The sequence below is a fragment of the Phalangium opilio genome, unplaced genomic scaffold, assembly GCF_054372755.1.
Source record: "Phalangium opilio isolate 3A_F unplaced genomic scaffold, DU_Popi_V2 ptg000042l_1, whole genome shotgun sequence".
Lineage (NCBI taxonomy): Eukaryota > Metazoa > Arthropoda > Arachnida > Opiliones > Phalangiidae > Phalangium > Phalangium opilio.
Genome location: NW_028324166.1, coordinates 7,244,739 through 7,272,279, shown reverse-complemented (window position 1 = coordinate 7,272,279; position 27,541 = coordinate 7,244,739). Strand labels below are relative to the sequence as shown.

The 27,541-nt window shown below is 37.2% G+C and overlaps 2 protein-coding genes and 1 long non-coding RNA gene across 5 annotated transcripts; 2 read left to right on the top strand and 1 right to left on the bottom strand.

Moving 5' to 3' along the window:
* Nucleotides 1-505: 505 nt before the first annotated feature.
* LOC149678789 (multidrug resistance-associated protein 1-like) lies at nt 506-26,124 on the top strand. Of its 2 annotated transcripts, XM_089836738.1 has the most exons (30): nt 506-1,057; nt 2,097-2,162; nt 3,534-3,653; nt 3,723-3,877; nt 4,230-4,370; nt 4,437-4,575; nt 5,552-5,759; nt 5,823-5,977; nt 15,003-15,179; nt 15,775-15,888; nt 15,957-16,097; nt 16,159-16,296; nt 16,830-16,888; nt 16,943-17,062; nt 17,132-17,308; nt 17,388-17,562; nt 17,621-17,875; nt 18,284-18,487; nt 18,565-18,711; nt 18,841-18,931; nt 19,000-19,364; nt 20,961-21,128; nt 21,210-21,394; nt 21,558-21,663; nt 21,737-22,261; nt 22,325-22,524; nt 23,321-23,447; nt 23,510-24,084; nt 25,592-25,786; nt 25,855-26,124. In XM_089836738.1, exons 1-30 carry the CDS (start codon nt 686-688, stop codon nt 25,964-25,966), a joined length of 5,712 nt encoding a protein of 1,903 aa, XP_089692864.1. In that variant the 5' UTR covers nt 506-685; the 3' UTR covers nt 25,967-26,124. The 2 variants fall into 2 exon arrangements, with proteins under 2 accessions (XP_089692864.1, XP_089692865.1); XM_089836739.1 differs by lacking the exons at nt 25,592-25,786; nt 25,855-26,124 and having other exon boundaries at nt 23,491-23,703.
* On the top strand, nt 5,989-12,408 carry LOC149678791 (uncharacterized). Its single transcript, XM_089836740.1, has 4 exons — nt 5,989-6,988; nt 7,058-7,170; nt 10,793-10,814; nt 10,888-12,408. Exons 1-4 carry the CDS (start codon nt 6,834-6,836, stop codon nt 10,931-10,933), a joined length of 336 nt encoding a protein of 111 aa, XP_089692866.1. The 5' UTR covers nt 5,989-6,833; the 3' UTR covers nt 10,934-12,408.
* LOC149678790 (uncharacterized) lies at nt 14,261-17,713 on the bottom strand. Of its 2 annotated transcripts, XR_016366154.1 has the most exons (7): nt 17,593-17,713; nt 17,215-17,526; nt 16,837-17,044; nt 16,546-16,762; nt 16,437-16,475; nt 15,889-16,195; nt 14,261-15,119 (listed from the first exon to the last, which is right to left on the bottom strand). It is a non-coding gene; the product is annotated as an uncharacterized LOC149678790 (long non-coding RNA). The 2 variants fall into 2 exon arrangements; XR_016366153.1 differs by having other exon boundaries at nt 16,546-17,044.
* Nucleotides 26,125-27,541: the final 1,417 nt, after the last annotated feature.

Below are 27,541 nucleotides of genomic sequence, written 5' to 3'. Positions count from 1 at the left end.
TTTAAATGAGTACTTTAAGTAAATACTTACAATCATGTACAAAGTTTCGCTATAAACCATTGGGTCAGGGTGCTCCTCCGTTGGTCCTTCTCCACCAACAAAGTGTTCCGAACAAACATACCGATATCTATTTACTCTTTCCAAAGTAAGGAAATCAGGTCTTCCACACACATTAATCCACCTTTTACACTTCTCTAATTGCGTTTTAGGTTTCGGAAAAGGAAAGAACTTTATACCAATCATATATTCCTTGTGTGCAAATCTAGAATGGTTTCTACAACCATTATAACAACAGCCTTTTTCTGGCATTATGCCGGGCCTTTGCGGTGTTTAAATGGCGCGAAAGGAATCGAAACCGGACGAGTATCGACTGTTCGTGATGTCACTTCGCGCATGCTCAATGATCCACCGAATGACCCAAGGAGAGAGAGAGAGAACATTGTATTTCATTCCCCCGTTTTCAACCCCTTCCCGCTAGATACGAGTTCTGTTAGCATTAGGCGGCATCTCCCTTCTCTCCCTGCATTAGACTAGTTTTGTACGTATGCGTGTAATGTAGTTGCGTTGACATCATTCATAGTCCCAACTTTCAACAGGTGATCTCATGGTAGAAACGTTTATACTGTTGAATATATGCAACACAGCAACAGACATAAAGCAGCGACTTTCGTTATAAAAATTGATCATGTCGGTATCGCTAAATGGTCAAATGTTCTTGGACTGGATGGACTACGCTTTTATCTTACTAGTCTTAGCAATATGTATCTTTATCGGTTTGTATTTTAAACCTATGAAAAAACAATCGAATCGAAGTTTTCGATTAGGAAATATAGACGAATTTCTACTGGCCAATCGTACTTTATCGGTCTTACCCGCGTCAATTTCATTCGTGGCGACATTCATTTCACCAGTCACTTTGAACGGGGAAACGGCTGATTATTATCTGTATGGTGCTCAGTATTTCGCCCTTAACTTTAGTAGGGCATGCGTCCTGATGCTGGTTGGCTATATAGTCGTTCCGATATACAGAAAAACACAATTCTTCAGCATATTTCAGGTAAGACCACAGCGTCTTTTATTATTCAACGCGTATTAAGATGACAAATAATAGTAGTAACGCGACCATAGGCGAAGTGAGTAATATTCAAGGTTGCTTTTGATTATAATTTAATTCAATTTGTAGATTACGGTCTTTTTAAATAATATGTGGCCTCGACAGGGTATAGGGCCCCACTCAAAGTCTCAAAAGTTTTATATGAATTTTAGGATTTTATAGGACTGTTTTTCAGAATTATAGGATTTTAAAGGACTGTTTTTCAGAATTATAGGATTTTAAAGGACTGTTTTTCAGAATTATAGAATTTAATAGGACACTAATTAATTAATTATTACGAGTTCAAAAAGCAATGGAAGAGTACATTTTGTGAAATAACTATTAATTCAATATACAAAATAATGTCACTCGAACCACCATATCACATTATTGACTAGGTAAAAATCAGGGAATTTTGAAGTGTTTTAGGAAATTAGTTAAATCTAAGTTTTTGTTTTTTTAGAGAAATAAGATTCAATGACCGTTGTTTGTGCTTGACGGTGGGAGGGGGCTTTAAATTAATGTCACAAATTGTTACTAACTTATGGTCATGTGAAATGTTTTGTAACCAAATAACATTTTCATACATCAGCCTCTTGCCATAATTTGAAGCATATTAAATTTATCATAGTATCATTGCAATTCCTCACGAACAAAAACATTTGCCAGTATAGTTATGCCTATTTTCTTACGCTTTACTCCAACTGAATATGAACCTAACTTGGCCCACTTGAAAAAAAGGCTGTGGAAGACCAAGTGTCAAATCAAAAGCTTTCCATATCCAGATCTTGGAACATTTTTAATTCCTGGGCAATTTGTGCGTTACGTTATTTGTGAACAGCCTCTTGTATCTCAATTACAACCTTGAATTTTACTCCTTGCCACTGGCTAATGATAGAAATACGGTAATCACTGCTCAAATCCACGAAATTAATGTGCGTTGATTGTTTTTGAATACATGAAATTTTTTTAATAAAGTAACTAAAATTTAACACAATTATAGTTAGTGGAAAATCGTTTCGATGGAAGCGTTCGCCGTTTATTCTCTTTCATTTACATTTCAAACAGGGCAAGTATAACACTCCGACTTGTACGGTTGCAACGCTAATTTTAAGGAATTTACCGAAAACGTGCACGAATATGTCTGGCGTTCTAAATCTAAAATATATATATAATATATAATATATAATATTATTCTTAATAATAATTGATTTATAATTTATAATACTTAGAAATCGAGCCCACACCTTTGAATTTATGGCAGACATATCAGAAACAACCTGGATAGTTTTTAGCTCCAATTACTGCCCTTTTCGTGTGGAAATACCATCTGTTTTGGTTCTTTGCGTGTCTTTTAAGTTGTCCTGAGTATAAAGTCTATTGTTCGTATTCTATGTAGGCCTATACCATGGATTTATAATAGAAGCTTACTGTAGCCTTCAGTATAAGGCATTTCGATTTTAAACACCTTTATGTCATAAAAATTCGAGTAAGCTTCTATTATAAATCCATGCCATGCTATACGTATGTAAGGTGTTTGAAGTTTTTTGCGAAAATCATCACTCATACTTTTTAATTTATCATTTGAAATTGCTCTTAACCTTGGTAAAAGTTCTTCTGTAGTTCAAGGAAAAGTAAATAAAGTGTAAAAGTTAGGGCACTATACTCGTTTTCGGCAAGTTTCTTAAAACCTCTATTCTACAGGAGAAAGAGTTACTGTAAATTTGCTTTTATGCAAGAAATCACATTTTATATGTCAAACGGAAGTTGGTTAATGTCCTTAACCTTTACTAGTAAACGGCAACGTGACCACCTGGACCACCATTGCCTCAAACCTAATTTAAACCATAACTAAACCAAAACCCTAGTCTAAAACATCCCTACCTGAACTAACCTAACACACCTTAAATACTGTAAGGAGATCAGGTCGCCGCTGCTAATCGCATCAACCTTTAACCAGGGATAGATTTAATTTTAGAAGTAGGAATAGAGAACAGAGTAATTAGGCCGCGCGTCAACGTCCCAGACCCCCTTACGCGGGACGGAAGGATATGAAAAAAGAGGCGGGTCATAGCGACAAAAGTAAAAAGGAATCTCTTATTTTTCGCCGCCCCCGTCGTCAAAACGTAGTGTGAGCCAAAAGGATAATTTAAACTTTTCGTTATGTGTTGGAGGTAGGGTCTCTATACTGGGCTATGAGTCAGACTGAAGTAAATACTAACCGTTCTCCTTTACTACTTCTAAAATTAAATCTATCCCTGCTTTAACATAATACTTGAAAGCTTAATGCCAAAGAGCTGGTATTCAAGACTCTTTGGACCTATTAAATGTTGAACATGAATACGGAGAGAAATTTTTCAGTAAACTTAGTCTCTTGTAGAGTGGTCCTCTAATTGATACACCGCTGTCACCATTTCTCAAAGTCATAAAGTTGTTTCAGGTTTTTTACTTGGGTCTCGTATTATATCTGCCGGCGCTATCGTTGTCTCTCTTGACACCGTTTGATACCCGCATAATAACATGCGTCCTTGGTTTAGTGTGTACCCTCTACAGCTCCTTCGTAAGTTTGGGAACTACGAAAATCAGAGGTTCATAATTTAATTCCCTAAATGAACACACCGGCCCACAGGGAGGCTTTCGTGCTGTCGTTTGGACTGACATTCTGCAACTCGTTCTTCTTTACACGGCTTTACTAATGGTCATATTTCAATGCCACGTAAAATCCGATAGTTTAGAACAATTTTGGACTGAATCAGTCAATAATGGATTTCTAACAACCATATAGTACGTTGCAATTATCCATTAGTTAAAAGGAACATGAAATGAAATGGCATTACAAACAATATTTATTTGTTTTCGATTGATAAAATAACATGATAATCGTTTCAAAAGTCATTGTGCTAAGCCTAACACAATTTAGCTTGAGTTTTTATTTTTTAAAGAAAAATACAGGTTCGTTCATAAAATCAAAGGCTCAGGCTTTACACGTCAACTTTTAAAAATTTGGTTAGAATTGAGGAAAAGCACTTTGATACGTTGTTTAATTGATATCAATCTTATGTTATCATTCTAAAACAGTAAAAATATGGTTTGCTGGCCCTCTAATGAGTCAGCAATTAATTCCAATTACTTGTAGTTGGACTGAGGATGCAGCAACGCGATGTAGCATCTGGGCCATGATTTTCACGGGTGCAATTTATGGTATTGATATCGTAGTCATTAATCAAGCTATGATACAGCGAATTTTGGCGGCAAAAACTATAGCGGTTGCCAGAAAGTAATAAACTAAATAGAGAACCAAAATCATTAATGTCGGTGCTAAATTCTATTTTACCTCGATTAGTACCGTTTTCTTTGGCTCCTTTTTGATTTTGGTCGTAAAGTCATCAGTTGTCGTAGTAGGAGCCGTTATGTACATCACCTATGGACAATGTGATCCAACGAAACTTTCGGAGTACACTGGCGTTAAAAGAGTTGACCAGGTAAATTTAATAGGACTAATACATTCGTATAAAACCTATCCTGACTAAACCATGTCTAACCTAAACCAACCTGACAAAACAAAACCCAAACCCAAAACTGCATGGGAGTTTTGTTACGGACATATCCCCGAAAGCCTTCGACTCTTTACAAAGAAGATTAGGAACGTTCAAAATAAACCAAAAACTCTGGCATTTGATACTCTCAATGACAATTACCAAGGGTATTTAATTTATACCTACATATCTCCTCGTAGCTTGTTGTGATATTTTTGCCCGGTTCTGATTAGATTTAATAATTGTCACTTTTAGCTCCCCCCAGTCACGCGTTATCTAGATTGTCAGAGACTTGGTTGGTGACGATCTTCGTACATCCTGTTGGTCCGAAGTATACCGTTACACCCAAAGGATAAGCAACACCATCGATTATAAGAAGTCGATAACCCTTCTTTTTGGTAACCGAAACCAAGGAAACTCAAATATGTTCAGCAAAGAAGGCATCGGCGGGTGGGTAAAAATTATTTGAAATACGTCACAGACATCACGTGATGCCAAGATACAAAGGCTCCTCATAGAGTGGAACTGGGCATCTAGTCCTTGTTTTTCGCGAGGTTGCAGCGCAAATTCCATGAAGTGGTAGTTTTCGAAGTAAAACGAACTAAGCTTGTTTGAACCACGCCTCTCCCCGGTCACGTGCCTCTGACGTATTTCAAATAATTTTTCCCACCCACCGATGCCTTCTTTGCAGTCCCTTTAAGAAGATACGATACCATAATCTTGAATATCAGCGGTTCGGTACTCACGTATTTGAAACTCTGTTTTTATGATAACGCTGTTTTCAATGAACGCCGTTTCGGTAACGCTGTTTTTCGAATAGTTTATCTGGAAAATTGCTAATATTATACTTACATTCCTCTCGTTTGCCTTAAAAAGACAGGCTTAAGCACAGTTGCTGTTATTAACCTAAATTATTTAACAGATGTTCGTCTACGTAATTGCGGATCTGTTCAATGATTTTCCTCTCCTTAAAGGCGTTGCCATATCCGGAATCATCAGCGCCTCACTAAGTACCTTCTCATCGTTTATCAACTCTTTCGCGGGATTAACATTGGAAGATTTCATCAAGCCACTTTTCCCAAGGTTGACGCAAAATGAAAATTCTTCCGTTAAATTATGCATTGGTTTAAGTAAGAAATCGCAGCTTTTTAACTCCTTTCCCTCAAATTAATTATGCTGTTAATGAACTGTAGGTTTTACGTTTGGAATTCTGGCCACCTTGATCAGTTTAATCATGCCATTATTGGGAAACGCCATAAAAGCCATTTCTATCATAAATGGAGCTTTCAGAGGCCCATTAGCTGCATCAGCATTTCTAGTCGTGTTTTATAAGAAAATTACAAAGAAGGTAGGATGTTAAACTAGACTACGTTCATTGACGCTCAACGGAGAAGAAACCCTTTCTTAAGAAAAAAATTAAAAATTTTGTTGATACCGTTGCTTAAAGGGGCTCACCGGCGCTGTTGGGGGGGGGAGACCGCCCTTAGTTCAGGAGGAAAACACCCAGCTCTTTGGCCATAAGGAATGGCGCCACCGTCGCGGTGGGCGGGTAAGCAATATGCTAACCAACAGTTTGATCACCTCTTCACCCCAACAGCTCCGGCCAGCCCCTTTAACGAGACGTATTTTTGTCAGTGAGAAATGAGGTAAGATGGAGTGTCGAGTTGTGGCACTTAAACTCTTGCGCATGCCCCTACCCTTCGGTAGGCGATTTTTAAGTGCTGCCGCCTTTGCTGCCTCGTAGCGCCATTGTATTTGTATTAGAACTAGCTTCTATTTTTAAGACAGAGGGGCGTCCTTTACAATTTCGTACTGTCAAAAATAAATACTGTACGTTCCTACCTGAACGCTAAGGATTCTAGGTGGAATTCGGTGCCGTAGGCGGGGGTACAGAGGCAACTTTATAGGTATAGGGATACCATCTCTATCCCTTTCTGAGCTTTCTCCTTCAAGGTTTCGTATTTAATCCATTCGTAATTTGGACTAAAATAAGAGTATTGTAATACGGAATCAAGTTAAAGCCCAGTTGGAATGACAAGGGGTTCACCAAGCCGTGAATCACGATTCCGTTACTCAACGCAGAAACATATTCTTACAGCCGGTTACTTCGACAAAATACACTTTAAATTAATTCTTTAACCGGTTCTAAATTACAGATTTCTTTGTTATCTTTGACACTATCGGTAATATTCAATTTATGGTTGATGGTAGGAAACGCATTGTACGTTTCTAAACCAAACTTTAAAACTTTGAGCCATTCAATTAAAGACTGCGAGGCTGATTACTGGACTACAAATTCAACCGCATCGAACGTAACGAATATTCTAACTACTGAATTATTAGAAGTAGAGGAGAAAAGGTAGGCTTATAGTTAAAACTTAGTGAGATTTATTATACGGCACGTTTCTTAACTTATTTATACCACCAGCATCTTTATGCCATTCTACAAAATTCCCTACTTGTGGTACATTCCAATTGGATTTGCGGTTGATTTTGTACTAGCTGTAATTCTTTCGGAGATTTCGCACTTGTTCGTCGCTAGTAAGTTAATCATTCTAGGAATGAGCAGAGGAGACGTGTAGTATAGAAAAACTTGGATATAACTTATCACGTGGCCGGAGACATTTGATTTCCCGCAAATGCGCACTAAAAACTGCTTTCTCGCGAGAATCTTATTGACTAGGCCAGTGAGTTCACAGTCTAACACATGTTAAATTTGAAAACTCTGGAGAGAGGGCCCAAAATTGTTACTCTCTATAGAAAGAGTAACCCACGTGACAAGAAGGAACCAATGTAATCCCCCTTTTCATTTGTAGTCCCCTTTCTTCAACTGTTGAAGGTTATGCTCGCGGTGTAGGATACTAGTTTACCCTCAATAGTCTCCATTAGTACTTATCCCTGACTATTTAGGGGACTTATCTTGGTTTTTTGATACATATATATTCTAAACTTACCTTCCCCAGCAGTCTTAATTCCCAGGTTATCTTTGCTTTTAAATTTTATGACACACTAAATCAGCCTTTACGCTTGAAATGACAAATATTTTTAAAATTTAAACATCAGTCAGGTAGTGGTTCTCTGGTACAGTGGATGAACACCTGGGTTTCCATTTAAACACTAGAAGGGTAAGGAACCCAACCTTGCCGTCGATGAATCTTTGTAACTCTTTGAGCCGCTGTTTAAATATTTGGCAGAAAGGTCAATCTCAAAAGCCCCTTCATAGGATATAGCGAACCAATATTCTAACTATTAGTCAAATCGGTTGAAAGATATTCCAGAACGAAGATATTTGTATATCTGGCCGCCATTTTTCAAGATGGAAACTAATTCGAAAAATCTTTTTTGGTGCGTACCCACTACCAAAAGAAAATTTGAGCCTTCTAGGTAAAGCGGGTTGGTTTCAGTGCTATTTATCAGTCGATCAGTCTAGACTTTAACTTATCGAGGATGTTCCAAAAAGGGGTTAATGACTGAAATACACTGTGGGTTATAAAGGCAATTTTGAGTCAAAAATGTTTCATGACTATGTGCAATAAGGGCCACCGTTTACAAGTTTTTACCTCTCCGAGTGACGTATGTCACGGAGAGGTTCTGTAACGATCGTGTGTGTCTGTTTGTGTGTTTGTGTGTGTGTTTGTGTGTGTGTCTGTTGTTACACCCACGTGACCGCGTTCGCAATTTCCAAATCGGAGCAAACGTGTTCGCCATTTCCGAACTGCATTCACAGTCACGGAAATGGCTCCTCTACTTGAGTTCTCACACCACCATCTTCTGGTCTTTGTCCATTCCACACGGACACCAAACTGTACATACTGGCTTCTAATCACCACCATCTTCTGGTTTTCGTCCATTCCACTTGGACACCAGTCTGTACATACTGGCTTCTAATCACCACCATCTTCTGGTCTTCGTCCATCCCACTTGGACACCAGTCTGTACATACTGGCTTCTAAACACCACCATCTACTGGTCTTCCGTCTATTCCACATAGACACCAATCTGTCTCATTGGCTTCTAACTCCATCGTCATCGTTTGGTTTAAGACATTCGCGGCGATCAGCTAGGGTTACGAGAAACGTCTAGCCTCCCTAGGGTGGGTTGTCCACCAAAGGTTTTCGCAATTGCGGTTGTTCTTGCTTTTAACTGTAGTTCGACACCCTTATATACTACCTATCTGAGTAAGGCGAAGCAACCGGCGTATGCTTCATTTCAAACGCCAATATTAGTCAAGTCTTTCACGAATTTTTAATTGTTCTTTATCAAAACGATGTAACGCTCAATAAGGCGAACAACTAACGAAGAAAATATTTAATATTAATTATATTTATTTTAATATTTAAGATAATCCTGTTTTTCAACTCAAAATTAATACGGAAAGAGTTAAAAAGCAGTCTATGTTTTTGTCTGTGTGTGTCCGTCCATTGTTACACTTGTGCGTCGCGTTAGCAGTTAGCCTTGTGTTGATGTGTTAAGAAATCATACAGAACCTTAATATTCCCTTTTTTCATACTATAAAGTGAATATGTGGAAGTATTTTTCGTAATTATGATGCATTTAGTACTATTGTAGCTTTAAAGCTCTGTTTCATTTTGATATTCCAAAGATTTTTTTTAATATTATTATTTAAAATGGATGTTTATATATTACTTAAGCTATACTACATCTGTTTATAGCATAATCCTTTCTAAAGTGAATACAAGCACAACGTTACTATGTTGGTCAAATGAACTTTTATTAGTCAATAGGCCTAGTGAACCAAAAAGTAAACGCTTGAGTTTGGTTTTCGTTTCTGTAATGCAGAGACATTAACGGTTCAGAGTGAGCCGAAAATTAAATACACTTATAAATAATTAGGCTTAGATTTTATGGTCATGGTGGAAATCTGGGCCGCGTTCAGCAGAGCTCAGCGCTGTTAGCAGTGTCCTACAATACGGGATTTTGTTTTTGAATTTTGACGTCACGGTGCATAGCGCTGAGCTAGCGCGGTCTTCAAAGAAAATAGTCGGCTTTTTGGATAACGTGACGTAAAACGCGTAGTTCTCAGCTTGGCGAAAAGACCATGGAGGAGTTAATACAAATAGCTCTATGGGACTATAGCTATTTAATTGGCGTGAAACCAGTTGATCACGCGAGAATTTTAAGAGATATGTTAGTTTAATTATAAAAGTTGTTAGCTATCTCTATAAAAATGTTATCATACAATTTTTGTTAAGCCTTGGTACCTTGCACGCTTTATTGCGCTAGCGTCATTTATAAAACGCCGATGACCGGAGAAAAGCTATGACGACAGACCTCACCGGTAAACATTTCCAAAATCCGCTGTCTTTTTTGGTGAGCTCTGCTGAACGCAGCCCAGACCAGTGAAAGGTCTGATCGTAATCGGATAATAGCTTCGTGTTTTCATGCTTTTTATGGTACGCATTTACTTTCAGTGTGTGTAGCCACAAATAAGCTTTGGTGTTATGTAACGTTAACAGTCATGTTGACAAACTAAGAAAATCGTTGAGATGAAACGAGAGGATAGTGTTTACATGGCAACCCTGTTGTGAATATGGCTTTGAACATAGAGGGCATACAGTTGAGGAGTAGAAAATCGGGCCTTTACAAACACGTAAAGGTAATATCCCTCCAAAGTTTTATCTCTTCATTTCCCGTTTTTACCCCATCGGATGATTTTAATGTGTACAAGTATATCATTATTGGATGTAAAATGTCGTCTGATTTACAGTATATTTGCTATGCTTTGTATACTGCTTTAATATTTCATAAATTTTAACTTAAGAAACATTTCCATATCTGGGTAAATAAGTTTGTAAGTAGTCGTCTTGACTCGGAGAGGTAATATTTTGGTTTTCCCAACTTGTATTTAACGTGTTTTACGACTGACTCCATAATAAAGTTAGTAGTGTCTTTCAGTGTCGTGCTTAAATTAAAGCACTTCAATCATGTCTTGTGAACCGTGGCTCTTAAACGCTTAAAGAATCAACTTTACCACCCTTTTCTGGAACCAACTGTAAATTTAGATACCTCATTATATCTCCATATTTAGTACTCTTTCAACTCTTTAATCAAGCCTCCCTAGCTGTATCATTACAAACAGATAATGTTATATATTTCTTATTATAATAATGCTTGATTAATAAATCGACTTTTTAATTTTAAGGGTACCAAAGAATTTCGAGAAGGTATGTAGTATAAGTAGTAGTTTGTATTGTTAATTTTTGAGCTAAAAGTGATCTCTTTTCATGTACTATTTAGGAACAACAGTGAAAATCCTCAACCAGAAGAAGTGTATCTAACATAAATAATTCCTCTAAATTTTGGAAATTGTAGACAAATATTAAATTTAACTTAAAAAAATGAATTCTAAAGTCTATATTGCTTTCATAATAAGGCGGAACAAGTTGAGGAAACAAAATACTACCTCTCCTAGTACTTGAATATGGAACTTTGTACTGCTACTTATTGATAAGTAACTGCAATGAATTATTCAAGCGTTATAAAAAGATCTATTCGCAATTCGTTTGGCGGGTACACACTCCTCAGAGCCGTCTTAAGACTTTATGGGGCCATGAGCTAATTATTTAAGCACTTAAAATTCTAACTAATATTCAGGTGAAGGATTTTCGACAGCACAATGTGTTAACAACGGAATTTTTTTACGTTTAAATTTGTGATGTTCAACAGTTAGGGTTGAAAATGGGTTGCGCTAGCACAACAATTGGTAGAATTTAAAATTTTGTTAACCACAATTTGATGCCAATTGAAACCGACCGAGCGTCAATAGATCATTTCTCACTCTATCAGATGAACAACAAATCAGAACTTTAACTTTTCTAGTAACCACCATGACATTAACTTCCATAATAACACCTTGACCTGTTTATTTTTTTTTTTTGCTTGGTCTAGGAAGGGATGTCCACACTAAGTCAACTCGCCCCTTTACAATGCATAGAGGGGTGGTGGCTAGCCCCTATGCCACAGCTAACCTACAGCGCCCTATACTAACTATTACCGTTAACCTCTGCAAGTTTTGATGGAAAGGAGAAACCGGGTTAGAGTCCGCAGAGGGAAAACTCCTTTTAACAAGCGGGGAGAGAACTTGCAAACTCTACGCAGAAGGATTTGTTCCCAGGTTTTCACCCGGTGCCACAGTCCGGGATCGAACCCGGGATCCTCTTGCTGCGAGGCGAAAGCGCTAACCGCTACGCCACCCCACCTCGCAACTTAACGCAATTTAAATGTGTATTTGACTTTCGGCTCACTATGAGCCGTTAAAGTCTCTTCACAGACACGCAAAACCACCCAAAGAAAATATACGCTCCAGGAATGGAAGGTATGTTTGGGGGTTGGGTTGACCAAGGAACTTCCGGTCTATGCAATTTCAATGTAGCCGGAAATACCTCGGTCAACCGAGCCTGCCTTTGGAGCGTACTAGGAGGGGCCAGACAAAAATTTACAATAGAGGAAGCTACACTTTCCATTCCTGGGGCGTGTATCTTCTTTGAACCACCCCACATATTAATTAATTTCACCTCGATCCTCAATAGTTTAATTCTCAAAACAAAGTTCACTGAAAACACTATTAACGTTCGACCTATCCATATTGTTTTATAAAGATCAATGTTTGGGCTATATACAAATGTAGTATAGTTTAATTTATATGTAAACACCCATTTCAAATATTAATATCAAAAGATATTCTTGGAATATCAAAATGAAACGGAGCTTTGTAGCTACAAAACTAATAAAGCCATCGAAATTCCGGCTCACTCTGAACCGTTAATGTCTCTGCATTACAGAAACGAAATCCAAACCCAAGCGTTTACTTTTTGTTTCACTAGGCCTATTGACAAATAAAAGTTCATTTGACCAACATAGTAGCGTTGTGCTTGTATTCACTTTAGAAAGGATTATGCTATAAACAGATGTAGTATAGCTTAGGTAATATATAAACATCCATTTTAAATAATAATATTAAAAAAACTTTTTGGAATATCAAAATGAAATAGAGCTTTAAAGCTACAAAAGTACTAAATGCATCATAATTACGAAAAATATTTCCACATATTCACTTTATATTAAGGATAAAGGGAATATTATGGTTCTGTAGGATTCCTGTACACATCAAAACAAAACGAACTTCTAACGCAGCACACTACTGTAACAACGGACGGACACACACAGACAAAACCATAGACTGCTTTTTAACTCTTTCCGTATTAATTTTGAATTGAGAAACAAGATTATCTTAAATATTAAAATGAATATAATTAATATTTAATATTTTCTTCGTTAGTTATTCGCCTTATTGAACGTTACATCGTTTTAAAAAAGAACAATTAAACATTCTTGAGAGACTTGACTAATATTGGCGTTTGAAATGAAGCATACGCCGGTTGCTTCGCCTCACTGAAATAGGTAGTATATAAGGGTGTCGAACTACAGCTAAAAGCAAGAACAACCGCAATTGCGAAAACCTTTGGTGGTGATCCCACCTTAGGGAGGCTAGACGTTTCTCGTAACCCTAGCTGATCGCCGCGAATGTCTTAAACCCAACGATGACGATGGAGTAGAAGCCAGGTGTACAGACTGGTGTCCAAGTGGAATGGACGAAGACCAGAAGATGGTGGTGATTAGAAGCCAGTATGTACAGACTGGTGTCCAAGTGGGATGGACAAAGACCAGAAGATGGTGGTGATTAGAAGCCAGTATGTACAGACTGGTGTCCATGTGGAATGGGCGAAGACCAGAGGATGGTGGTGATTAGAAGCCAGTATGTACAGACTGGTGTCCATGTGGAATGGACGAAGACCAGAGGATGGTGGTGATTAGAAGCCAGTATGTACAGACTGGTGTCCATGGGGGATGGACAAAAACAAAGACCAGAAGATGGTGGTGTTAGAAGCTAGTGTGTACAGACTGGTGTCCATGTGGAATGGACAATTGACTAGTCAGATGAAGTAATAGTGGTCAGTTGAATTGTGGATAGCCTCAAGTTTTGAATTTTCCGGGAACTGTGAATGCGGTCCGGAAATAGCGAACACATTTGCTTCGATTCGGAAACTGCGAACGCGGTCCCCTGGGGTGTAAGTCAATAACAACAGCCAGACAGACAGACAGACAGACAGACACACACGTCGAAATTAGAACCTCTCCGTGACATACGTCACTCGGAGAGGTAAAAAGTCGATGACCCGAAAAAGTAAATTGAACAAATTAATTTCTAAAGGACTAAATGTAGTGAATCCAAATTTAGTTTAACTATGCACACGTGTAGAAAATGTTTAATAATATAATATAATATAACAAATTACTATAGTAAAGTTTAACTGCAATCATAAGGTTATAAGATATGCTCCATAAATATGACACTACCTATACTTCGTAATTCCAGAGACTTACTGAGAACTAGTTCGAGAGCGACCCGAGAATTTTCTACACTTGGTTTTAAAGTTCATCTTCCTGTTTAGTCTGTACTAAGCCTTTGACAGCGTCTCACCCGGCGTCGCTTTACGTGAATCTATACTTTCACCTCAGTAACCAGTGACGAACTTATGGACTATATCTTATGAACTTATGCTGTAAATAATGAAATAATGAAGTTAAATCGTTCAGTGAAATTGTAGATTTGTTTGGATAGTATTTTATCAATTATGAAATAGGACTATAAAAAATGAATAAAAAAACAAAAATTTAGTAGTAGCAGATTAAAACCCGTCAACTGAGCGTCGAAATTAATTAATGCTACCTCACTTTGATTAATTACCAATGTAGACGAACAGTTTAAACTTTTAAGATAGTCATTATCTTCCGAAACTGAATAATAAAGTCAGAGAATTCAATCCTTTCTAAAACGAGTGAATTATCGCACAGTACGTTTTTACAAGCTAAAAAAAGATATTTCAGATAAGCGTTGTAGAGGTTATGATACAACTATATTTTCAAAACACTTGTCACTGCTGTGCATAGTAACTGGAGAAATAAAATCCATAGTAGGAGCTTGCGCGTGATCAGAAAGACCAGTCTTCCTTCCGCAACCTGAAATATCTAGGGTTTGGACTGAAAAATAAAATCGTATTAATTACTTAGTGAAATTAAATTAAATTAAAAATTTTCATAAAAATGTCATTTCCTATTCTGGATAGCATCTGCCAATCGACTTTTTGGGTAAGAACAAAGTTTTTTCTGAATAACATGTTATTTACAAACGTGTAAGAACCCCTCCATACATTCCTGATATAACTATAATAGAGTTAAGCTTTAATATTTTAAATTGAGAAAAAAAATGACAGACATACTAGTACAAAATTAAATAGTGGATATCGCTAAACAACTTAAAGGTATCCCATTGAAGTTGTTTATTTTCATAGGATACAAATTTAACATGGTATAATGAAAACCCCGACTTCACGCCATGCTTCCAAAAGACGTTCTTAGTTTGGATACCATGCGCCATTCTTTGGTTGTTCTCACCATTCGAAATTGCCCTGATTTGGAAAACAAAGAAAATTATTTCATGGTTTTCCACTCTCAATGTCACCAAACTTGTAAGCATATCTACAATAGTGAAACATTTCTTATGTTATATGCAGGGTGTTTCTGATAAGCATGTCATAAATTAGACGGTGTGTTCTTTGGGTCAGTCTGAGTGAACAGTGTCAAAGAACATGTGTGGTATAAAACATTTAGTTTCTGAGGTACATGAAATTTGCACATGTATGGAGTAAGACATATGAGCCTGCCCATCTTGTTTGGACAATTTCAATAGCATCCAATCTAAGCACATTTATGAACCTATGGACACTCTTGTGCTATTACACTTTGAACTACTTTTACATTACCGGATTGGGCACACTTCTACTTTAAAACGTACACTTCTGCTTGATGAAGGCTCGTTAACGTTCTTACTTCTTAGATTGTAAGCTATTGAAATGTCTAAACAGGATGATATGTCTTACTCCACATGTGTGCGAATTTATTTATTTCAGAGGCCAATGTTCGGGGGCCCATAATGTTGTAGAGCCTGTGTTCATTGAAACTGTTCACTCAGTCTGACCCAAAGGAACATACTCTCTAATTTATGACGTTATTTATCAGATACAACCTGCAGTATGTTCTTAAAAAATATTTAAAAATTATTAGCTTTCAGTTGCATTACTGACATCTCTTACTGCCTTCAAATTGGGAAAACAAATTTATCAGGGAGATTATCATTTTGTCGATAATTTGTCGGAAGCAATTCTTTTCGGAACTTACGTAAGTGTTTCCTTAAGAATAAAAGGAGGAGCTATTTGAAGTCATGCCTCTTTTGGATTCGTCAACAGGTATTGGCAATGTTATATATCGTCTATGGAAGTTATTGTAGTCTTTTATCGTCCGGAATACAGTTGTTATTCTGGTTTCTACTAGCAATTGCCGAAACGGTAGTCTTCAGGTCTGTTATCATGGACTACTACCGTGATGTAGTAAGTATAGGTTGTAGAACAATGATTAGATTGGAGAACCAATGTTCGAGTGTATTTCCAGAATGAAAGGTCCGAAGTCTTCGAGCTAGTGATGCAATCTGTAACATATCCTATGATTATATTTACACTGATCCTGAACACTTTAACTGACACCAAAAGGACGTCTATAAAGAAAATAGACGGTCTAGACGACGAAAACGTAATGCACCTTTAAATTATTTGAATTCTTACGACAAGCAATAGCAAAGAGCTTGTCAGAGCTGACAAAAAATTCAATAAGTCGAATATTTGGGTATGGTTTATCAAGCGTAGAATAACGAGAAGACACTTGGCACTCACATTGATTTGTTGTTCCAATATCATAAGCGTCATAAAAACCTGTAGAATATGCCGAAAGAGTTTATAGATTGGAAATTTCTAAGTTGACTTTTGGAGGGTGCAAGTTTACATTTTACAGTAGTAACGAGGCTGGGACATCCTCGGTAGTTATCGTGAGTCTTAGATTACAAATGCATCGATGGCTTATCCGAAAGTTCTTTGCTTTTAAATCCACCAGAAGCCTTCCAAAGAGAGGATCCAATGTATTAGTTTTCATCTCAAACCATTCTGAAATGTAAACTAGCTTCTTGCAATGTCGGCTTTGGCCTACATACTAAACAATAAGACTGAGAAAGAGATTAAATTGATCATCTTGCAAGTGAAAATCAACATCTTTTAAAAACTCCATTCTAGAAATCACCTGAAGAAGAAGCCTCGTTTTTCTCTCGCATATTTCATTCATGGCTCACAAGGTAGAACAATTAATCATGTGAAAGGCATTTAATCAAAGAATTACCGGTATTTAGCGCCATGTGGAGAGGTTGGAAAAACAACATGGAATCATCAGAAGTATACGAGTTGAATCTCTCGGACAAAGCTATAACAGGAACCAATAAATTCGAAAAACACTGGAAATATAGACAAAGGTAAAATATAATACAAGCAGATTTACCGAATTCTTGGTGTTTTTTAAAGAAATACAATCAATTATTTAGAGACAGTGTGAATGATGACGAAGAAGAGGCATTCTTAAAAAAATCGAGAAGAAATGAAAAGGAAGTCGATTCTATAACGATACCTCTTTTGAAAACCTTTTGGCCTTTATTACTCTTGGGAGCACTGTTTCAAATGTTATCCGATATATTTGGGTGTACTATTCCGCTTATATTAGGGTAAATAATACATTACAAGTGATGAACGAGAAAGATTCTTAATTGGCTCAAGCCGTCAATAAACGATATTTGTTTTTAGACTTATAATCGCCTACTCTTCGAACGATGAGTACCTGTGGAAAGGAATTTTCTACGCTTGCTTAATGGGTTTCGTTAGTTTGATGCAATCCTTATTGATTGAAGCCAGTGCCATTTGTAACACAAAGTTAGGACTGAGACTGAAATCGACCACAATGCACTTGCTTTACAAAAAGGTAAATAAATAAACAAACCCTCTCTATTACCGCTAAGTTTAGAAAATGTTCATTCCAGACTCTTCGTTTATCCAGTTCGAAACGTCGCGAGCTAACAATGGGCCAGATTCTGAACACCACGTATGTCGATACGCAACGGTTCGTCTTTCTCTCGTTGAAACTCAGCACGATGTGGACAATATTGGCAAATATTTGTCTTTGCTTTTATTTTTTGCATCAACAATTGGGATATTCGGCGTTTGCCGGACTAGCAGTGTTGCTAGCGACGATCCCAGTTAACTTTTGCATTTATAAAAAAACAAAGGAGTTGCAGGTTTTTGAAACCATATATTTAAAACACCAAAGAAAGTAGAGTAAATACAATTACTGAAACCATGAAATACTGAACGTTAAAACGTAGAATCAAAATTTCTAACATTGGTGCGAAACGTTTTTGAAACGCATTGAAATTCTTTATGAATGCGTTTTAAATTGTTTCAACTGGTTTACCATTTAAGTGGTAACGTGTCTTACGTAAGATTTAATCCTTCCGAAGAGCGCACTTGCTTCTTATTTTTTATGCCAAGCCATTGAAGACAATGTTGTTGACAACCTGCCATAATCTACCGTTATTTCCATTACTCACTTCTAGGGATATTTGACATTTATAGCTTGACTTTCTATGGTTAATTTTAATTTTATAATAATCTCTTTAATACTTGCTGGATTTTCATTATGCAAGGGGAAACTAATGAAAAGTAAAGACAAGAGAGTGAAAATGATGAGTGAAATTCTGAATGGTATTCGAATCTTGAAATTGTATGCCTGGGAAAAGACATACCAAAATATTGTGACCGAGTTTAGAAATAGAGAAATATCTCTATTGCGAAAACAAGGAATGTGTTCTGCTTTCAACACGAGTATTTCCCACATAGCACCTTTTCTCGTACGTTAGCTACTCGTGAAAATTCGAAACAATTGCCTGCTTTCTTGGATAAAATTATTTTTTATAATATTTCGCAGATTACAATTGCTTGCTTCGGCACGTTTGTTTTAATCGACGACAACAATGTTCTGACAACGACCACAATGTTCGTTTCGTACCAACTAATTCGCACAGTGACTCTTTCAATGTACACTTTACCGGATATCGTCAATACTTTAGTCTTGGTAAGAAATCCAACAAAAATTTCATTTCAAAAGTTGTTAGTTTTCTGCCTGATTCTTGACGTCGTGTGAAATTACCTAAATTTTATAGAAACAACTGAACTTATTAAATTTTATATCTGTATATTACAGACCAAGGTGTCACTCTCGAGAATAAGCAAAATATTAAACAGTGATGAAACGGTGGAATACGTAGAACAAGGATCTAACAAGGATAGATACGGTAAATTAACGTTTAGTCATTCAAAATAGATATTACATTCCCCCCAACATCTTTTGTTATTCGTTTAGATGTTGAAATTTCGAACGCCACGTTCCGTTGGAATAAAACTGAACCTCCTTTTTTGCGAGACATCAACTTCAAAGTACCAAAAGGTTCATTGGTAGCCATTGTTGGACCCATTGGGTCCGGAAAATCTTCCCTGTTGTCGGCGCTGGTTTGCGAGATGGAGAAATTGGATGGGAAGGTGAAGGTTTCAGGGAAAATATCGTACGTCACTCAACAGCCGTGGATTCAGAATACTTCGTTTAAGAAGAATATTCTCTTCATCGATGACATGGATGAGGAAAGGTACAACAAGGTTATACAAGCTTGCGCGCTTCAACACGATCTAAATCATCTACCCGCCTATGACGAGACAGAGATCGGCGAAAGGGTGCGTATATGACTAAAGAAAGGCCCGTTCGCAAAGGAGCTTTTAGCTCAAGCTGATTGCTGATAGAACAGAATGCAGTTCCCGCTTCCAATTTACTCGATAAGCGTCTGCTTTACGCCGTCAGCTTCAGCTTCCGCGAATTCGTTCACAACAAAATATCGTTATTTAAGAAAAACAAGTTGGGAAAACCAAAATATTACCTCTCCGTGTCAAGAAGATTATATAAACTTAAGTATCCAATGAAAACGTTATGTTTCTGAGTTGGGGTTTCCCATTTTTGTTGTTGTTTTGAAAAATATATCGCAATGCACGGGCCTTGATAGATATAGGAGGCAATGAATGAAATATATCACAATGCACGGGCCTTGATAGATATAGGAGGCAATGAATGAAATATATCACAATGCACGGGCCTTGATAGATATAGGAGGCAATGAAGGAAATATATCGCATGCACGGGCCTTGGTAGATATAGGAGGCAATGATAATCTCTCTCTTTGCACGAGAGGTTTATCTTTAATATTTAAATAAATATAATTATTTTTAATTATTTTAATCTTCAATAATTAACATTAATAATAGTTAAATCGTTTAAAATAAAGTTATACCTATTATCTTCTCAAACTTTGCTAATATTGACGTTTAAAGTGAAGGGTACCCCTCTTGCCCGCTTTTTTCAAATTTGGGGTATATATACGATTCGTTTCCATTATAATAGTAAGGAAAAAGCGCAATTGCGAAAACCTTTGGTGGCGATCCCACCTTAGGGAGGCTAGACGTTTCTCGTAACCCTAGCTGATCGCCGCGTATATCCTAAAACCAAACGATGATAATGGAGTAGAAGCCAATGATACAGATTGGTGTCTATGTGGAATAGACGGAAGACCAGTGGATGGTGGTGTTAGAAGCCAGTGTAAGTGCAGACTGGTGTAAATGTGGGATTGACAAAGAACAGAAGATGGTGGTGATTAGAAGCCAGTAAGAACAGACTGGTGTCCGTGTGGGATGGACAAAGACCAGAAGATGGTGGTGATTAGAAGCCAGTAAGAACAGACTGGTGTCCGTGTGGGATGGACAAAGACCAGAAGATGGTGGTGTGAGAACTCAAGTAGAGGAGCTATTTCCGTGACTGTGAAAGCAGTTCGGAAATGGCCAACACGTTTGCTCCGATACGCAAACTGCGAACGCGGTCACGTGGGTGTAACAACGGACAGACAGACACACACACACACAGACAGACAGACAGACACACAGACAGACACGGCCGTTACAGAACCTCTCCTGGACTACGTCACACGGAGAGGTAATAATGAAATAAATTCTTAAAATTACTTTAAGCCTTTTCGGACTATCTAATGCTTGACTCAACTAATTGAATAAAAGAAAATAGTCACTGAACATTTTTGGATTATTTACCTTATTCAATTTCTTGACGTGTCTGAGTCACATGGTTATATCGTCTGAAAAGGCATTTACAAATCTTGTAGCTGAATATCATAAATATACAAAGGACCCGCTCTTAAAAGTTCCTTCAAAAAACCATAAAAACACTTATCCCGAATATCTTTACCCATTTCTCCTAACATTAAAATGTAGGGTATCAACTTGAGTGGTGGCCAAAAACAAAGGGTTAACGTGGCCAGATCTCTTTACCGAGCAGATGACATTTATCTCTTGGATGACCCATTGGGGGCCGTTGATGCACACGTTGCTAAGCATTTGTTCAATGAAGTCGTTGGAAGAAGTGGATTGCTTAAAAACAATGTAATTATCTTCTAGTATATACATCAACGAAAGGTAAAAAAGCACTAGTTGATTCATGGTATAACATTCGATTTCGTACAGACCAGAGTTTTGGTGACGCACAATCTGACATTTCTACGACATGTGGATGAGATAGTCTTCATGAGCAACGGGGCGATCATAGAAAGGGGGACGTACGAGCAGATCATGAGCAGGGAGGGAATCGCCAGGGAATATTTCGAACATCACATGAACGACACTGACGTAGTTTCCAACGAAAAACAAAGGTAAAACATTGTAAAACGAAACATAACTTAGGCATAAATTTTCTGAGAGTTTGATGTGTATCTTTTGTTGGGTATTTGTAAAAATAACAGAACGAATTGGCATCCAGTACTAGATGGCGATTTAAAATGTTGACTTAACTGCTTTCATTAAACAAATTTTCAGCCTTAATTCAAATAAAGCAGTACAGTCAACTAATAAATCTATGAGTTTTCAATCTAAAAAGGAAGGAAACTCAAAGCTTACAGAAAAGGAGAACCTAAAGAAAAGCGTTAGTATTTAGCACTCGTCGTGCAACTAAAATGTGATATTAGTTCATGCCTTTAATATTCTCGACATTTCAGAATTCATTTCCATTGTACCAACAATATTTTAAGGCAGTGGGAGTAATTTTTGGTGTTACGATTGTTGTGACTCAAATATTAACCCAGAGCTTTGTGCAGATATCTTTGTACTGGTTGTCCTTGTGGAGTGAGGATTCAAAATATGGGGATCGAGTAGATCTCGAATTAAGGAAAAATCGTTTTACAATATACGGGTTGCTAGGTGTAGGCCAATGTATATCAGCTTTAGTCGCGGTGTTTTTTACTACACTTGCCGCGATAAGAGCATCGCAAACTCTACATAAAAAAATGCTTTACACTGTTCTCCGTTCGCCCTTGTCTTTCTTCGACACTACCCCAAGTGGAAGGATTCTTAATCGCTTTTCGCAAGACATAGATGCCTTAGATCAGCAACTTCCCACGTCGATACGTTTCACGCTATTCAGTTTAACAGGAACTCTAGCAATAATCGTCGCAACTACCGTTCAATTACCCGTTTTCGTTATTCCAGTCATACTTGTTTTTATTGGATTTGGTGCATTGCAGGTGAAACAGTGCAACTTGATATTTCTTACCTTGCAATAGAATATATTTTATTTTTATTTTCAGAGGTTTTCCTTGAAGACCAATAGTCAACTTAAAAGGATTATTGGCATCAGGAACTCATTTCTCTTTTCGCACGTTTCTAGTTCAGTGTCTGGAAGCACAGTCATTAGAGTTTGCGATGCGAAAAACATATTAGAGTGTCATTTTCTCAAACTAACAGACGATAGCATTGCGGCCACTTACATGATGAACATGTCCCAAAGGTATGTTAAATCAAAATATACATATAACAGTACCATGAGTCCCTAAGAGTAAATACCCAGCAAGTCCGTGATGTTTTATTTTAAACGAAGTGTGCTTCCTCACATTCCGCGCTTTCGATATGAAGAACTAGACAAATTAAATGTATGCTGTAAGCTAGAATGAAGATTTGTGGTATACTCAGGGTTCAAAAAAACCCGGGTTTTTTTAAAAAAGCCCAGCCCACCGGGTTTTATTGGGTTTTTCTGGGTTTTATTGTGTACTTGGGTTTAGCAGCTGTGTGCATGGTAGAAATTGTCATTCAAACGCAACTGCCAAATAAAAAAGTCTAAAAAATGCCTCACAAAAACAATAAATGATATTAAATGATACTTTTGAAGTGGAAACAACAAATATCTTTAAAATGAAATTATTCTAGCATTCAAATTCATCAAAATTGTAGATCTTGGTGTTGGGTTTTATTAAGTGGATTTTTTATGGTGGGTAAAACCCAATAAAACCCGCGGATTTTTTTGTGCAGGATTTTTTAATTCGAACCCTGTGTATACTCCTTTTAAATTGTGTCCGGCCGAATGGTATACCATCATCGCTGGAAAAGGTCTACCAAGGGCAATAGTATTTTGGAGATCGTAGAGTAACGAAATAGTCGTTATTCTTAAAAATGATTCTAGTATTTTTAGAGTTTCACGCTGTGAATCTTTGGTTTAATTTTCTGTAGATTTTCTTCGTTGTTTTGTAGATGCAAAACCTTCGCAGCATCCACATAATTGCATTATCTCTATCATTTCTTCTTTTTAGGTGGTTCAATCTGAGGTTGAACATTCTGGCAAATATTTTGTTACTTAGCACCTCACTTTTCACAGTTCTAAACAAAGAATCACTATCTCCAGGATTTGTTGGACTTGTAATATCTAACACTGCTTTTGTGGGTATCAACAGTATTTAAATTCCAATAACAATGTTAACAGATTTTTAAAATTGTAATAGCTTATCTTGCTTGGAAAGGGGCTGGTTACGCAGATGACCGAGGTTGAAACGAATCTTGTGGCTGTTGAGCGACTGATTGAATATTGTAATCTTGATTCGGAGTCCGAATGGGACAAACCAGAATTGAACCTCTCTCCTGAATGGCCGCAACGTGGGAGAATTGAGTTTCACGATTACTGCACCAGATATCGGAAAGATCTAGACCTGGTACTGAAGAACATTAGCTTGATCATCGAACCGGGAGAGAAGGTGGGAGTGGTGGGTCGCACAGGGGCGGGAAAAAGTTCAATGACATTGGCCTTATTTCGACTGATTGAGAAAGTCAGTGGTCAGATTGTAATTGATGGAGTAGATGTCGCTGAAATGGGATTATCGGATTTGCGATCGAGATTGACCATCATTCCCCAAGAGCCCATCCTCTTTTCGGGCACTCTAAGACAAAACCTCGATCCCTTCGGCCAACACGACGACCACCGGCTTTGGGTCGCTCTTGAACACGCTCACCTCAAATCTTTCGTCAAATCGCTTGACCGGGGGCTCGATCACGATCTCATTGAAGGAGGAGGCAACTTTAGGTAAATGAATTTGCTTGATAACAGGTTTGGCACGTTTTTGCCAGAGGTGGTAAACCGCTTGGCAAAAACCTTTTAACCATGGTTTTTTTTTACACTTTATGTGGAAATAACGAAAAAACCCACGTGACGAAACGTTTTAGCTTAATAAGAAAAAATATCAGTTCTTATTAGGCGAAGAGACTATTTTTTTTCAAATAGCTACTCTTCAGTATATTAAGGTGCGTTTTCAAAGGCGCGTGTTGAGGGTATTTTTTACCGAGAAGAGGACCGCGCGATTTTTTTTTCTCGCCAAGAAATTTTCTTTTTATCGCTATCGCTTGCGCTAGCGATACTTTTTTGCCAACCGTTTTCATGTGCGCGATAAACGTGCATAGAGAGATTGTTAAGCCCAATTTTTCAGTAAATGTTTTACATTCATTTTCTAAATAATATACATTTAAGCTGAAGAAAAACACCTATATCACATAAAACGTACTATTCATCTCCATTTTCGTCGCTACTACCATCCATTTATTCTCTTTAAATCTGTGTGGCGATAAGCTCCATATAATGTCTCTTTTTCCAACTAAATTATGAATTTTTCTTTCTGTTCATCTAAAACTCTTTTATTCTCAGCTCGAATTAGCCATATATTTTCGTTTATTAAGAATTGTTTACCCATTTTTATATTCACTTTTAAAACTCGGAATAATTAGGCTCGCGCACTTAAAACACGCGCCAAAGTTTTCGACGCTCCTATTTGCTACGAAAAATTAGACATCACAAACATTAAGCGAGAAAGAAAAACGCTTAGCGAGAATATCTATTTGAATCTGATCGGAGCCGGTAGCGATTTTTTTCCCCGCTCGCGGTTTTTACTCGCACCCGCCAAAAATATCGCTTTAATGAAAACGGTTGCTCGCGGAGCGGGTGCGAGAATTTTTAGTTTTTTCTCGCACCCGCTCGATTTTTACCCGCAACACGCGCCTTTGAAAACGCTCCTTTACTCCTAGAGAGTTTGTCAAGCTGAAAAATATCCGTATAGCTTTGCATATTCAGATTGATCTTCATATTCAAATAATTAGCTTATCCAACAGCGGTGCTGTTATTAAAGGCTTTGTTCAATGAGTTGCGCATCTCATTTCATGCCCTACTAGCTCTGCATCGGTAGAAAGAATGCTTTCTAGCTTATCGTTTATGCATGGTAAACTTCGACACAGGCTAAAGCTCGAAACGTACTGCTTCAAAATTATTGTTTTGTTATCAAATGCTGAACTCAAATCAACCAGGATCATTCGAATATTAGCAAAATTTCGTAAGTTGTAATTTTGAAGTGGGTTAAGTTTGATCGTTTAAAACTGAATAAGACAGAGACATATTAGCTGTTGAAAGACCTATAATAACACGAATGGCAAATACAAAGCCGAAGTTAGTATTTATAATAACACTAACTACCAGTTTCCCGGGGAAATGTTTTTGCCAATTTTTGCCCAGCCGTTGTACTCTAACTTTCCAATATGTCTAATAGCGTTGGCCAGCGCCAATTAGTGTGTTTAGCTCGGGCATTGTTGAGAAACACTAAAATCCTTATCCTGGACGAAGCAACGGCCTCGGTAGATATGGACACCGATGATCTTATACAAGCGACAATCAAGAAAGAATTTGCAAAGTCCACAGTCATCACCATTGCGCACCGAATAAACACAATACTAGACTACGACAGGTATTTTGCATAAACAACTTATTAATATAGTTTTCATTCTAAAGCGTTGAATGTTTTATATCTCACAGAGTTATGGTTCTCGACCAAGGCCAAGTTGCCGAATTTGACACACCGCAAAATCTTCTAAACAACAAGCAGTCGTTGTTTCACGAGTTGGCAAAAGATGCAAATATTATCTAGATAATTTTTTAATTTAAATTTTGTCATTAATCTAGATTAAGGAAAAATAAAACACGAAATCAAAATAGATTTTCACTATTTATTTATTGTAAGGTATTTTGAAAGCATTTTAGAATTTTAGAAATAAATAGCGAAGCCTTTTTTATATTAATAAAAAAGTGCCTTTGATAAAAGCCATAAAATTAAAAGATGAGGGGTCAAAATTGTTAAGCTAAAGTAACGGATATTGAAATTTTCAGTTTTAAAGCCATTATTATCAAACATCCAACTATTTTAAAGGATTGAAGGGTGATTTTTTTCCTTGTACTCATAGTCTAATACTTCAACTAGCCAAGTGCCCACTATTTAACCCCAGGGCTCATTTCTGACATTATGGAAATACAAAAGATAATCTATGTGTTTTGTTTAAACGATTTTTTAAATAATTAAACAGGTATAATATTTATATTTTTAAGAATACGTTGTTTATATCAGCAATGAATTAGTAAGTAGTTTTCTTGTACGCGATGTCAGATATCCGAGTCCATTGCATAAATAGTGTTATTTGTTATTTATTAGAAAGTCATAGTCATTTGAATAAATTGGTTTGCAAACGTCCAGTAAAACTATCCAAAAAGCATTAACATACAAAACATTTTGCTTCTTAACCATTAATTCAAAAACCCTGATTATAAAAAGTTTTCAAGAAATGAAGAAAGCATAAGCTTATTATGTGCATCCGGTAAGTTTCTACCTGAGTAGTTCGCTGAAAACGTGTATCATCATTGAGTCTCGACGCGTAAATCTTTACAAAGCTTAATGCAGATTATATAATTATTGATAAGGGTGTAATCGTGGTGGGTTTTAACTTCGGTTTAAGTACGATTTTCCAATAATTGATCCATGGATAAATCGAATACTTTTCGAATGCTGAAATATTTTGTAGATAATCGAAAGTCTGATTTATGGTCTATTGGGTAGATAGGTCGAGCTGTAAATTTATTAATAAACTTGAATTTTTCAGTACTATCTATATAATAACACTGAAATTATTTGTCTTACAAAAGTTGAAAATATTTCGCAAACCTTGAAATTTGGTAAATAGCCACAATTCAAACATCATTATTAATATCGAATATATTCTAAAATCAGGCTGTTTATTTCTAAGATCATTATTCGAGCCGACGTTTAAAGGGACAGTAAAAAAGTCGGCGGACCGCTCATTGTTATTTTGGAAAAGTCCCTAACCCCTCCAAGCCGCGATCCATGCGTGGTGAAAACGGGGGTAAATCTACGGTACACCGCGGCGCTTGAGCGCTGCTTTCTCGCGCACAGTTGACGTAGGTGATGACAGAGATATGGCGAGGAGGTCAATCCCCCATGCGCAAAGGATGTGCGTCCTGAAACTAAACGTACCGAAAATTGTTTTTACTACCCCCCCCCCTTTTTTCCCATTTTTCGGTGGATTTTATAAAGCGCATTTCTATCTCCCGCTCTCTCCTCTTTGCCCCCGCCCCCCAATCATTGACGTCAGCAGCTGATGTAAAACGCGTGAAAGAGGAATTATTTCGTGGTTTTAAGGCGGTTCCGCACATC

Excerpts from the sequence above, each read along its gene's own strand:
- LOC149678789 (XM_089836738.1), top strand. The coding sequence starts at position 686 with ATGTCGGTATCGCTAAATGGTCAAATGTTCTTGGACTGGATGGACTAC. Across the intron at positions 1,058-2,096 it reads AATTCTTCAGCATATTTCAG|TTAGTGGAAAATCGTTTCGA; the intron begins GTAAGACCACAG and ends ACACAATTATAG. Across the intron at positions 15,889-15,956 it reads CAATTCTTTTCGGAACTTAC|GTATTGGCAATGTTATATAT; the intron begins GTAAGTGTTTCC and ends ATTCGTCAACAG.
- LOC149678791 (XM_089836740.1), top strand. The coding sequence starts at position 6,834 with ATGGTAGGAAACGCATTGTACGTTTCTAAACCAAACTTTAAAACTTTG. Across the intron at positions 6,989-7,057 it reads TTAGAAGTAGAGGAGAAAAG|CATCTTTATGCCATTCTACA; the intron begins GTAGGCTTATAG and ends TTATACCACCAG. Across the intron at positions 7,171-10,792 it reads TTCGCACTTGTTCGTCGCTA|GGTACCAAAGAATTTCGAGA; the intron begins GTAAGTTAATCA and ends TTTAATTTTAAG.